Genomic DNA, 13,337 nt, shown 5'->3' with positions numbered 1-13,337 from the left:
AGGAAAAATCCATTCAGGTCATTATTTGTATTTCAGGGTTACCTGTGAAATTTCCTAACTATGGTACAGCAGAGAAAAATTAACAAAACTAAACAGTTACCCTCATCACCACTCCCTCAAAAAAAGCCCTGAAGCCAAAAAAGTGAAATGTGTGCAAGTAAAACTCCTTTTAATATGCACAAGACACTCTTACAATGCCAGAACAAATACAGTTAAAAAGGAAATGAAATTTTATAAATATTTGTGGATCATTTTAGTTTCAGTTTGAAGTTTAAAAAAAAAAAAAAAAAAGTAGTGCCACAATAAGACGAAACAGCTAGTTACAGCTACTCTGACCAAAGATGGCTCTTTCAGCTTCACTTCTGCTGATGCCAGCAGCCTCGTACATAGTGGGTCTCTTCAGTCCTTACTGACACAGTGCTGTGGGCTGACGGCAGCCACAAGACACACGCAAGCACAGAGCCAAGCGCAGAAGAACAAACTGCTGGGGAAAAAATCGCTTTTACAGACTAAATTATGGCACTCATAGTTCATTCAAAATAGCTGGCCATGGACAAGTGTTGCCTCCATCCCTGGACACCGTGGAAGGTCAGAGCTGCTAAAACGCTCAGAGTTGGCATTCTGCACTTGCAGGGCTCACACTTACAACTTAAACCCAAGTAACACAAGGACGGTGAAGATGCAAATAAGACTTTAAACTTCAACCCACCACACCTGAACCAATCCTTAAAAATTATACCACGGCATGAGCAGATTAGTCTACCCACAGGTGTGGCAGCTTAAAGACAGTCACACACATGGAAAAGCCAGCAAGAGGAACAAGAAAGAATCCAAGTACAAAGGCAGGAAGTAGGAAGGAGCCTTGGCACAGGGAAGCCCGACCCCAATTCACTGCCGTGCTCTTTGGCGTAGGGAGGAATGTGTGGCCAACAGAGGCGGAACTCTCATGGCGCAGCGACCTCAGGAGGGCACACAAGCTTCAGGTTCCACCGTGGCGGCACCTGCTGGCTCGGGGGACCTTCCTCTCGCTGCAGCTCTGACTCCCAGCACTAAAGCAACAGTGACTTGCCCCCGGGGCTGCTGTCCAGAGTGGGCCTCAGCCTGCCCCTCCACTCTCTGGGCAGCCCTGGGAAGGAGGCACAAAGACCCTCCTGACTCAAAAACCCACCTGTATTCTTTCTTCTGGTTGCTTCAGGAAAATGCTACACGTTCATTAAGATCTGACAAACACACTAATTAAGGTAATAACAGAGAAGAGGATAAACGCAGCACACGCCCACAAGCACTGCTCTTGAATGGCTTCGCATTTTAGGAAACAGTCCCAGTGACTTTCAATGTCATTTTTAGGACAGGTCCTCAGAAAGATGGACTTTCTGTTCATCTTCCTCATCACTCCATCAATAATTCTTGAAGAACTTCCAGAGATACAAATTTAACACTTGCATTGTGCTTTCTGGAAATCTCATTCAATGTATAAATTCCCAGGCGTAGGGGGCATAGTGCGTAACTGGAAACATGCTGGATGCTTGGAGGTGCCGCGGACACAGCCCACACTCCCAAACGGGACGTGCAAAGGGAGGTTTCTTTGGGTTTTCCTTCTCTGCGACTGCTGTGAGTTCTAACTTCCTTTCCTTTCACTGCATTGTTCAAGGCTGCTGTTTCCTTTCCTGGGCTGCAGATGCTTTAGTAACAAATAGGAAGTTCAAACAAATCTTAATCTTTTTATATTTGAGCACACCCAGGAAACAGTAACTATCCAGGGTCTTCAAAAAAAAAAAAAACAACAATAGAAGACAACAAAATATTCACTGAGCATCCGGCATGTTCACCCTGAGCTGACCTGCTGACAGTTTTAGCCGAATGCGTATAACATCCCTGTGAATGAGTTCCTTCAGGAAAGGAAGCTGAAACCCAGAGAAGGAGGAAATCTGCCCAAGGCTGCAGAGCCTGAAGGGAGCAGCCAGAGCGGAGTCCACTGTGCTGCCATGTCTGAGCTGTCCTAGGACACCCCCGCAGTGCCACACCTGAGCCCCAAATGTGCTTCTAAAGAGGCAACCAACACCTGTTCACTGAAGAGGCTTTAAGTTGAAATGTTCGGTTAGGCTGAAGTTAAATATTTAAGTTAGAAAGAAAATGGCATTTATCTTCATGCTACTAAAACAATACTTTTTCCATTTACGGTTTTGAAAATATGTGAATTCCTGTTTTCAAAAGAAATTATGAAATGTTTTGTAAAACATTGATACAAATCTTTGGTCTCTTTTAGAAGCAGAAAGTGAGCCTCTGAGTTCTCTAAGCCCCGGTGTGGTCTCCTCCAAGCCAATCCTCAAACAAATCAATTCTTAACACTAACAACCGAGATCCTCCTTAATAACTGAAACAGCTGAGAAACATCTTCCTCCAATTCGCAGGAAGCAGACACTGTCTTGCCTCACAAAACAAGCAAAACATTTGCGCATTCTCTGTTGCACTTGTTTTTAGTTTCAGGTTGAAAAGCTAATGGTCTCCAACGTAATGTTTTGTGTATAAACCCTAATATTAATCTGAAATGGGATACTTTTTCTTACAGCTGATGTAACTCGGGTTCATGTACTTCCAGTTTTAAGAACGGGGAGAAATATGATTCCAGGACCCTTGACTAAGCTTGTGGCTACACCCCCGAACACGTACCGACCCTTCAACCTGTTAACCAAAGGGCTTCAGGCTGTAGGGAAGACACCAAAAGAGATTTGTCTTTTTACAGAAATACCATCATTTCAAAGACTTCTTACCAGTACTTCTCAAGCACTAATTTTGAGGGGTAATTAAAATTCATATCCTTTAATAACCAAGGGACTATTGGCATCATCCTATTTCATGCACTATTTGAAGGACAGAGCCATCCGCCCTCCCCGCTGCCCAGGTGCCTAGCGAGCGAACCTGTGTTCCGTGAGGACGTTCACTGCAGAAGGGTGATTGGCACAATACGTGAGGTACAGGGTTTTCATCTGTGGCATCAGGTTTAAAAAGCAGCCTCCGACTCTCTGCTGAGCTTCGGGCAACCTGGAGAAAATGCAACACAAAGGGAAAGAGTCATCAGTTTTACAGACGGGACAACTGCGAACTGACAGACATGTAATACTCTGAGTAAGGAAAACCTCCCTTTGCACCTATCTGTGAAAACAAGAGGCCCCGATCCCAGCACACACATGTTGCTGCCTTGAGTCTAGCAGAGAGAAGCGGCGCCCAGAAAGCAACTCTGCTGCCAGGTCCTCTCCGGCAGTGTTCAGACTGCCAGGACCACGCACGGCATCCCGACCAACCCTCAGGCCCAAGCTCTTTGGGCAGCGAGAAAAACAGATGTCACACAGCCTTCAGCTTTGCATAAAGGAGAATTATTGAATGTGGTTATTCAGTCTGTGAGGTTTTCTACCAAAGCAGTAGAATCAAGACTAACAAAAAAATACAAAAACCGCCTTTCCCTTCAGGTTAGAGACTGGAAAGCGAGCCCATCTATCAGGTGCCTCTCCTCCCCAGATCCACAGCATCCTGACAGCTAATAGGCTTTTCCAAGAAGCATAAACTCACGAGAACAAAAAGAATGAAGAAGAGATGACCAGAACCAGCACTGGAAGCTGCATGAGGGGTCAGCACAAGCTTCGGGCATCAGGGCCCCCGGTGGCGCCGCCTCAGCGGGGGGTGTGCCTAACGGGGTACGCGCTCACCTCTCTGGGCCTCAGTTTCTGGAGGACACTAGCAACAACCCGGAGCACGGGCACGTGTGCTGAAAACAGGAGACCCACGTGAACTCCTACCACCTTCCCTGCACCCCAGGCTGTCTTTGCTCCCCAGATACCCACAATATTACCAGAAGGATTACATCCTCCTACCCAGGGAATAGGAGCCACAGAAAAAGTGACCAAAAACATGAACACCAGAGATTCCTCCAGAAAACACGAGTCAGCCAGTCCCAACTCTGGGACAGCACTTCCAAAGCGTTTTCAGCGTACCAACCTTAATTATAAGAAGGCATGAAAGGACGACAAATACATTTGCCTAAAAAGCGGGGGGAATAAAGGAGCAAAGGGGAAAAAGGAAGTATTATAGTCATTCCACAACAGAATAAAAGTTGCTGATACACAAAACCAAAAATATAAGCATAAGTCAATCAAAGAAATCATCACACGACTAAACAGAAAGAGTGCAAGGCACAAGATCGAAGGTGTCCACAAGCATTGGCACGAGGTCAAAAGAAAACCGAGGCCCCAGACAACAGCAGAGTCATTCAGAAGCCCAGAAACAAGGATGCAAAGAGCTCTGAGTGAGAAACCCCTGTTCACACCAAGAATGCGGAAAAGCATGGGCCTCCTCAGCACCAGAGCCCAGAAACACTGAAGCACCCCTTGAAACGGGGGTGGAAATCGCTTCCTCTAACTGTCTCCGTCTGAGTCAACCGTGAGCGCTCACATGGATTAACTGCCTGGCATGCACTCGCTCCTCAGGAAGCTCCCAGAGCAGGTACTTGACCAAAATGACTGAGGAATGCCAAAAAAAAAAAAAAAAAAAGGGAAAGACGTCAGCATCCAACACAAAGGTGGATGGAGCCCAGGACTAGGGTCCTGGCCTACAACTCATGGGGACACTGCTTCTGCTCTGCCGTCCCTCTGATGAGCACACGGCCTCAGTCCACCCCTGCTCGGAACAGAACACCGTGGACTGGGTCATTTACCCACAACAGAAATGCACTGCCCACAGCTCTGGAGGCTGGAAGCCTAAGACCAAGGCACCCACAGGTGGTCCCTTATTGCATCCTCACGGGGGGAAGGGGCAAAACAGCTCCCTCACAGCTGTTACAAGGGTGCTGATTCCATTCACAAGGGCTCCATCCTCATGACCTAACCACCTCCAAGGCCCACCTTTTAATACCATCCAGTTGGTGATCATCTGTAATAACAGATGATCTGGGGAAACACATTCAGACCACAGCACGCTCTGGCTCCCAACTGTCTGCTGGCCTTTCAACCCTGCAGGCAGCACCTCAGGCCCAGGACTTCCCAGTTCCACCTCTCCTCCAGTCTCTGGCTGTCTCCGCCTTCATGCGCACTGCTTTCCGCTCTGCGGCTGCTAAGTAGTGGCTGGAGAAAGTCAGAGTCAGGAGAATCAGCGAGTCACAAGTATTAGGAAAAATCTCATGTTCAAAACACAGAGCACTCAAAATTCATGCTGACTTGGTCTTCTCCCTGTTTTTGAACAATTTTTTATTCATTCCTTAATAACTGTTAACCAGTGCTCAAAAAGACTGTTCTGTTCTCATCAATGTAAGAAAATTTACTGAGCTGTTATCAGTACGTCCTACAATAATAGCCGTGGAGACAGAAAAGCACAGGAAGTAATGCTGTGACAGAGGTTCCAAATCCCACCACCCACCATTTTCTCTCCTCAGACTCTCAAGCATTCCCAGCACAGCAGGTTGTCTCTTTTTTTTTTTTTTTTTTTTTTTGAGATGGAGTTTCTCTCTTGCTGCCCAGGCTGGAGTGTAATGGCGCCATCTCAGTTCACTGCAACCTCCGCCTTCTGGGTTCAAGCGATTCTCCTGCCTCAGCTCCCGAGTAGCTGGGATTACAAGCATGTGCCACCAAGCCTGGCCGGGCCTTCCCTTCTAGACTAGATAACATGTCAGTTTTATAAAACATGGGCTTCAGGAAAGAGGTGAGAATAAACCTCTGCTTCTAAAAACATAGCAATATGTAGATGTCAAAAGTAGTTACTGTAAATAATACAGACAATAGAAATGTAAAATGTAGGCAATAAAAATATCCCACACAGGTTCAGGTGGCTCATCTGTGTAAGAACATCTACCAAATGTAAGCGCTCCCTCCACATACTAGTCTCTTCCCTGTGCTGTGTAAAAAAAGGCCAACACCTTCCTTCAATATTGAACTTTCCATCTCTTTCCCTCTCTTGGCTCTCCTTTGATCTCTCTCCGAGCAAGACACGTCCCCACCCAGAGTACCGGAGGGAGCTCACAGTAGCACAACAGGTACCTTCAGGGATTCGGAACTTAGCGGGGTCTGCAACAGCAGGAACCTCGCCCACAGCACAAGGAGGCTGAGGATTAGGATGTAGAAGTCTTCCTGCTGGTGGCAGTGACAGACAGACCTCCGCGCAGACGGGAGGCTGTCCCACCTGCCTTCTCTGCCATGCTTCTTTACCCTCAAATCCAACAGCCACTAGCCACCTCTGGCTATTTCAAGTAAGGTTAATTAAAACTTTTTTAAAAATTAAAAATTCAGTGTTTCAGTCGCGTTGGTCTCGTTTCCAGAGTTTCACAGCCCCATCTGGCTAGAGGCTACTGGAGTTTGTCTAGCAGATACAGCACGTTTCCCAATGCAAGCTCTTAACAACACTTGTCTAATTCATCCACGCCATGTTTCCAAATCCTGAATGTATCATGCAGTTATTACGGTGCTTTACTGTTTAGTTTATTAAAACACAAAAGAGGGCAAAGTAAGCTAGCATCTGCACTGCTGCAGACCCATTTCCAACTGTGAACAGCTAAGCGGGGTTTCCATAGCCTACAGGGATTAGCCACAGTTCTGTCCATTTGCAGGATAGTCACTGACTCAAATTAATTTCAACTACTGTATGTATGCAGCACCATTACAAGGCACTGGGAACAGACTAAAAACAGGGTAACAGTCTCTACCTTAAAATGACTGCTATCATTTTGTATAAAAGTAAACTGAAGACAATTATGTAGTCTCAGTGATACAAGCTACAAACTGCTGCCAGCCTACAGGGGAGGAAGGACATGCCCCTTAATCCAGGTCCTTAAGACACACAGGTTTTGAGAATATTCTGACATCGGAGCAGGTGACGTTCACATGCAGAGACACAGGAAAACATCAGGAAGAGGCTGGCTTCTAGAATGACAGAACCCTGAATGCCCCACTGGGAGGACTGAAGAGAACTGGTAATGATGGAATGCCAAAGTTGCATGCACAAAAAAACACTGCCAGAGATGTGGCACAGGAAAATTATTGGATATGTACTACCTAAAATGGGTTAAATTCTTATGATTGCAGAAATACTGCTCAGTGCTGGACCCTGGGCTATGCTAAGATTTCATCTCCTACCCGGCCAGTGCCACAGCCCATGATCCATTCAGAAATGAAAATCTAGATAAATTTTCATTTCTGATATTTCATCAATTAAAAAAAATTAAGTCGTATTTATAAGCATAGCTTATAAACAAACAATTTAGTGTACGAGTGGTTTTTCCTATTTCAGTCACTGCACTGAGCCTAAGCTCTAGATTTTTATTACCTCTTTCAGTCCCAGACCAATTCTCCAAGAATTTTCTGTCACCAAAGTTTCATGGCTGATAAAGCCCTTGTTCATTAATTCAGTAGCAGATAAAGCTCATAAAGGTCAGCTGAGCCCTAGGACTCGAGCATAACGTGCCAACATATTCCACACATAACGCTGCCCAGATACCTGAGTTCACACGACAACCAACCACTCACAGAAATCACCACTACAGAATATGAGTTCCGAATTAAAGGAGAGGATGTTCCCCTCAGCTCTCTCTTGTGCTCCATAGGCCGCTCTTCAGAGTGTGATAATGTGCAGGCAGGGCACCCTGTGGGGGCTACATCAAGGCCTTGGGCAGCAGGATGGTGCACATGGGTCACAAGAGGCAGCACGCATCATGCCAGCTGCTCCCACCAGGCCTCCTGGCAGAAACAAAGCCATGATCTAACAGGTATGATGTTGCACTGTGTCCATGAATGATCTGATGACAGCTAGAGTCACACATACTATCTACATCTTCACAGTAACAGCAACAGCACAAGGTAAAAGGGGGTACCCAAGGGTTTTTTTTTTCTTTACCCAGAGTAAAGATGACTGGGTCTCAGGAAAAACATTTGAGCAATCAAAAGCTAAGCAGTTTCCCCCTTAGCACATTTACTCCTAGTGATATTGCTAGCTAGACAGAGGAAAAGTTCTCAGTTCAGTAACAAGTGATTTCGGATGGAAACCGAGATGCACATGAAGACAGAGCAATGTGCTGGGGGAACCTCCACAGACATCTCCGGCTGCAGTGAACCCAGCAGCCTGTCTGTGATCAACAGACGGCCTTCAGAGATGAGACTTCACCAGCAGCCTCCTGTTCCCACTCAGGGTAGAGACAGACACAGACACACACACAGACACACGGCCCCTGGAGCCACATGGCCTCGGGCAGGTCCCTCTCTTGTTGACTACCAAAACTTCTAAGTTTTCCAATTTATTGGCATACAGTTGTTCGCGGTAGCCTCTAACGAGTCTGAATTTCTGCAGTACCAATTTTAAAATCAGAAATGAAAAAGAAAACATTATTTGGGTCTTCTCTTTTTTCTTAGTCTGGCTAAAGGTTTGTCAATTTTATATTTTCAAAAAATCCACTTTTGGTTTCATCGATCTTTTGTAATATTTCAATTTCATTTATTTCCACTCTAATCTTTATTATTTTCCTTCTACTAATTTTGGGCTTGGTTTTTGCTTTTCTTGTTAAGATGCATCATTAAGGTTGTTTATGTGAAGTTTTTCTACTTTGATGTAGGTGCTTATAGCTATAAACTTCCTCTTAGTACAGCTTTTGCTGTATCCCATAGGTTCTGATATGTTGTGTTTCCATGATCATTTGTTTCAAGAAATTTTTAAATTTTCTTAATTTCTTCATTGACCCGCTGGTCATTCAGGAGCATACTGTTTAATTTCCACGTGTCTGTACAGTTTCCAAAATTCCTCATTATTGTTTTCTAGTTTTATTCCATTGTGGTCAGAAGAATCTTGATGAAATTATATTTTTTGATTTTTAAGAGATGAATTTCATTTTAAAAAATTTTTTAAGACTTGTTTTGTGCTTAATATATATGATCCTTAAGAATGATCCATGTGCTAAGGAAAATAATGTGTATTTTGAAGCCACTCGAGGAAATGTTCTGTAAGTATCTATTAGATTGATTTGTTCTAAAGCACAGATAAAGTCAAATGTCTTTGTTGCTTTTCTGTATCAAAGATCCGTCCAGTGCTGCAAGTGGCGCGTTGACATCTCTAGCTATTATTGTATTGGGGTTTATCTTTCTCTTTAGTTATAATATTTGCTTTGTATTATCTGGGTGCCCCAATGTTGGATGCATATTTACAACTGCTATATCCTCTTGCTGAACTGACCCCTTTATGATTATATAATGACTTCTTTGTCTCTAGCTTTTGTCCTGAAATCTATTTTGTTTGATATAAGTATAGCTACCCCAGCTCTTTTTGGTTCCCATTTACATGGAATACCTTTTTCCATTCCTTTCTTTCCAGTCTGTAGGTGTCTCTATAGAGGTGAAGTGTGTTTCTTGTAGGCAACAGATCATTGGGTCTTTTTTTTTTTTTTAATCCATTTAGCCACTCTACGGCTTTTGACTGCAGAGTTTAGTTCATTTAAGTTCAATGTTGTTATTCATAATTAGGGACATACTCTTGCCATTTTGTCATTTGTTTTCTTGTTCTGTAATCTTCTCTTCCTTTTTTCCTTCCTGTCTTCCTTTTAGTAAAGGTGATTCTCTCTGGTTTTATGTTTTAATCTCTTGCTTTTTATTTTTTATGGATCTACTGTATGTTTCTTAATTTGAGGTTACCATGGACTTGCAAATAAGAAAACCCATTATTTTTTAAATGACATTGATTGCATAAATAAGACAAACAAGGAAAGAGAACATTAATAGAAACTATAATTTGTCCTCGTGCTTAACTTTTTTTTTCTACTTATATCTTACTGTACTATGTCTTGAAAAGTTGTAGTTTTTATCAGTTCATCTTTTAACCTTTCTACTCAAGATATGAGTAGTTTACACACAGTGTTATACTATTCTGCGTTCTTCTGAGTACTATTACCAGTGAGTTTTATACCTTCAGGTGATTTCTTATTGCTCACTGACATCCTTTCATTCAGACTGAAGAACTCCCTTTAGCATTTCTTGTACAACAGGGTTGGTGTTAATAAAATCCTTCAACTTTTGTTTGGGAAAGCTTTTATTTCTCCTTCATGTTTGAAGAATATTTTTGCTGGATATACTATCCTAGGATAACAGGTTTTAGCTTTTAGCAATTTAAATCTGTCAGGCCCACTATCTCCTGGCCTGGAAGCTTTCCACTGAGAAGTCTGCTGTCAGATGTACTAGAGCATCTTTGTATGGTATTTGTTTTTCTCTCTCTGCTTTTAGGATCCTTTCTTCATCCTTGACCTATGGGAGTTTACTTATTAAATCCCATAAGGTAGTCTTCTATGGGTTAAATCTACTCCATGTTTTATTAATATAACCTTCTTGTACTTGAATATTGATACCTTTCTCTCAGTTTGGGTAGTTATCCATTATCCCTTTGAATAAACTTTCTACCCCTATGTCTTTCTTTACTTCCTCCATAAGGCCAGTAACTCTTGGATTTGCCCCTTTGGGGCTATTTTCTGTATCTTTTAGGCATATTTCATTGTTCTTAATTTAGTCTCTTCTGTGTATTTTTAGGCCTGTCTTCAAGCTCACTAATTCTTTCCTCTGCTTGATCAATTCTACTAAGAGACTCTGATGCATTTTTCGGTATGTCAACTACATTTTTCAACTCCAGAATTTCTGCTTGATTCTTTCATATTTCAATCTCTTTAAATTTATCTGATAGGATTACTGATTTCTCTGTCATCTTGAATTTCACTGTTTCCTCAAAATAGCTATTTTTAAATGATCTGTCTGAAAGGTCTCTCCAGAATTGCTTACTGGTGGCTTTATTTGGCGAGTTCCTATTTTCCTGGATGGACTGCATGCTTGTGGATGTTCGTCAGTGTCTGGGCATCGGGCGTTGAAGAGTTAGGTGTCTGTTGTAGTCTTCACAGCGTAGGCTTGTTTGTACCCATCCTTCTTGGGAAGGCTTTCTAGGTATTCAGAGGGACTTGGGTGTCGTGATTTAAGTTTCTGGTCTCACTGCAGCTGTATCTGCATTAAACTGGGGCACCCCACACCCAGTCATGCTGAGACTCTTGCTGATTCACACAGGAACCACCGTGTTGTTCCTGAATAAAATCCAGAAGAATTTTCAATTACTAGGCAGAGACTCTTTGTTCTCTTCCCTTACTTTCTCCCAAACAGAGAGAGAGAGAGAGAGACAGAGAGAGGGGTGTGTGAGATGAGTAGCTGGAGCTAGAGGAGGGTGACACAAATACCCCTGTAGTCACCACCACTGGGACTGCACTGGTTCACATCCGAAGCCAGCAAAGCACTGGACTGCACCCAAGGCCCATGGTAACCACTTCCTAGCTACTGCCTATGTTTGCTCAAGACCCTGGGACACCACGATCGGTAGGTGGCAAAGCCAGACGGGCATGTGTCCTTTCCTTCAGGGCAGTGAGTTCCCCTTGGTTCTGGGCAGGTCTAGAGATGCCATCTGGGAGCCAGAGCCTGGAAGCTGAAACCTTAGGAATCTAGCTGCTGCACTATTCTGCCGCAGTTGAACATTTCTTGGGGCACCCAAGTCACAAGAAAAAGTCCTTCCCACTCTTCACTCCCCTTTTCCATAAGCAGGAACCTCTCCCTGTGTCCACCACCACCCTAGGCCTGCAGCAAGTACTGCCTGTTTATTGCTAACGTTCATTCAAGGCCCAAGGACTCTTCAGTCAGTTTGTGATGAATGCTGCCAGGCCTGAGTCTCTCCTTTCAGAGCAGTGGGCTCCCCTCTAGCCGAGGACAGGTTCCAAAATCATGTCTAAGAGCCAAGGCCTGAAACTGGGGACTCCCAAGAGCCCACTAGATGTTCTCCCTCACTGTGGCTGGCAGGTACCCATGCTGCAAGACAAAGTCTCCTCTCCTCAAGCAGAAGGAAGGAGTCCCTCCCTGTAGCTGCCACAGCTGGGAAAGTGCGTCCCTCCCTGTAGCCGCCACAGCTGGGAAAGTGTGTCCCTCCCTGTAGCCGCCACAGCTGGGAAAGTGTGTCCCTCCCTGTAGCCGCCACAGCTGGGAATGTGCGTCCCTCCCTGTAGCCGCCACAGCTGGGAAAGTGCGTCCCTCCCTGTAGCCGCCACAGCTGGGAAAGTGCGTCCCTCCCTGTAGCCGCCACAGCTGGGAAAGCGCGTCCCTCCCTGTAGCCGCCACAGCTGGGAAAGCGCGTCCCTCCCTGTAGCCACCACAGCTGGGAATGTGCTGGGTTACATTTGAAGCCAGTTTGTCTTTGAGCCTCATGCAAGACCCACGGTGAGTGCTGTCTGGGTACCACTGCTGATTACTTAGGGCCCAAGGGCTCTTTAGTCAGCAGATGACGGATCCTGACAGGAACTGGGTACTTCCCTTCAAAGCAGTGGGTTCCCTTTTGGTCCAAGATATGTCTACAAACGTCACCCGGGAGCCTCAGGGCTCTGCCTGATGCCCTAAGGTGGCTGAGCTGGTATCCAAGCTGCGAGACAAAGTTGTCTTTACTCTTCCCTCATTCTCAAGCAGAAGGAAGGAGTCCTGGAGCTGCAGGCTGCACTGCCTGTGGTTGCGGGAGGGCGGTGCAAAGCCTTCCTTGGCTGCCCCGGCTGAGGTCTCACTAGGTCACATGCCCCACAAGGCCACTGGCTCAGAGTCTCAGCACAACACCGTGTCTTAGCCAGGAACTGCAGTCCTTGTGGCCTAGACTGTCTTTCAAGTCTACTTAGAACCCCAGGGCATTTTAGCCCATGGTGGTGGGGCTTGCCAGAACTCAAGTTCCAACTGCTGGGACCAGTGACTAGCCTTCTGGCTAGAACTGGTCTAAATGTTACCTCTGGGCCCAATGTTGCTTTCCACTGTGACAGGGCAGCACTGAGTTCCAATACAAAGTCCCACAACCACTGAGCCCTCCCTCCCCAAAGTGCCCAGGTTTTCTCTCTGTGCCACACAGCTGTTGCTGAAGTTGAGAGAGCGGCAGCATCAGCAATTTACGACTGTCTTTCCTACTCTCTTCAGTGTCTCCTTCAGTGATATGAAGTTAGAACCAGGCACTGTGATCACTCACCTGATTCTGGTTCTTAAGAAGGAATTTCTTCATGTGGACAGTTGTTCAATTTGGTGTTCCTGTGGGGAGGACAATCAGTGGAGGTTTCTATTCGGCTATCTTGCTCCACCTCCTCCCTATTATCTTAGGCTTTATAATTAACTTTTGATCAAAATCATCACATAATATTTAACTATTACAACAATTACATTAAATACTTATAAACACACTGGATATTTTCTTCGATACACTGAAGTCCCATTATATACAAGTCAACAAATGGGAACTCAATCTACTAATGTCTGTAATACATTGAAAGGCATTTA

At 44.8% G+C, this 13,337-nt stretch overlaps 1 protein-coding gene across 3 annotated transcripts in view; it reads right to left on the bottom strand.

Moving 5' to 3' along the window:
- ARHGEF7 (Rho guanine nucleotide exchange factor (GEF) 7) overlaps positions 1-13,337 on the bottom strand; it is a 113,997-nt gene that overhangs the window by 34,459 nt on the left and 66,201 nt on the right. For all 3 annotated transcript variants that reach the window (XM_011989795.1, XM_011989796.1, XM_011989798.1), the window contains one exon: positions 2,920-3,042. In XM_011989795.1, coding sequence (XP_011845185.1) covers positions 2,920-3,042 — 123 coding nt within the window. The remainder of the gene's footprint in view (positions 1-2,919; positions 3,043-13,337) is intronic.

This window comes from Mandrillus leucophaeus, unplaced genomic scaffold (assembly GCF_000951045.1).
Source record: "Mandrillus leucophaeus isolate KB7577 unplaced genomic scaffold, Mleu.le_1.0 Scaffold363, whole genome shotgun sequence".
In the NCBI taxonomy this organism is placed as follows: domain Eukaryota; kingdom Metazoa; phylum Chordata; class Mammalia; order Primates; family Cercopithecidae; genus Mandrillus; species Mandrillus leucophaeus.
Note: the sequence above shows the minus strand (reverse complement) of the source record. Positions and strands in the feature narration are given on the sequence as shown.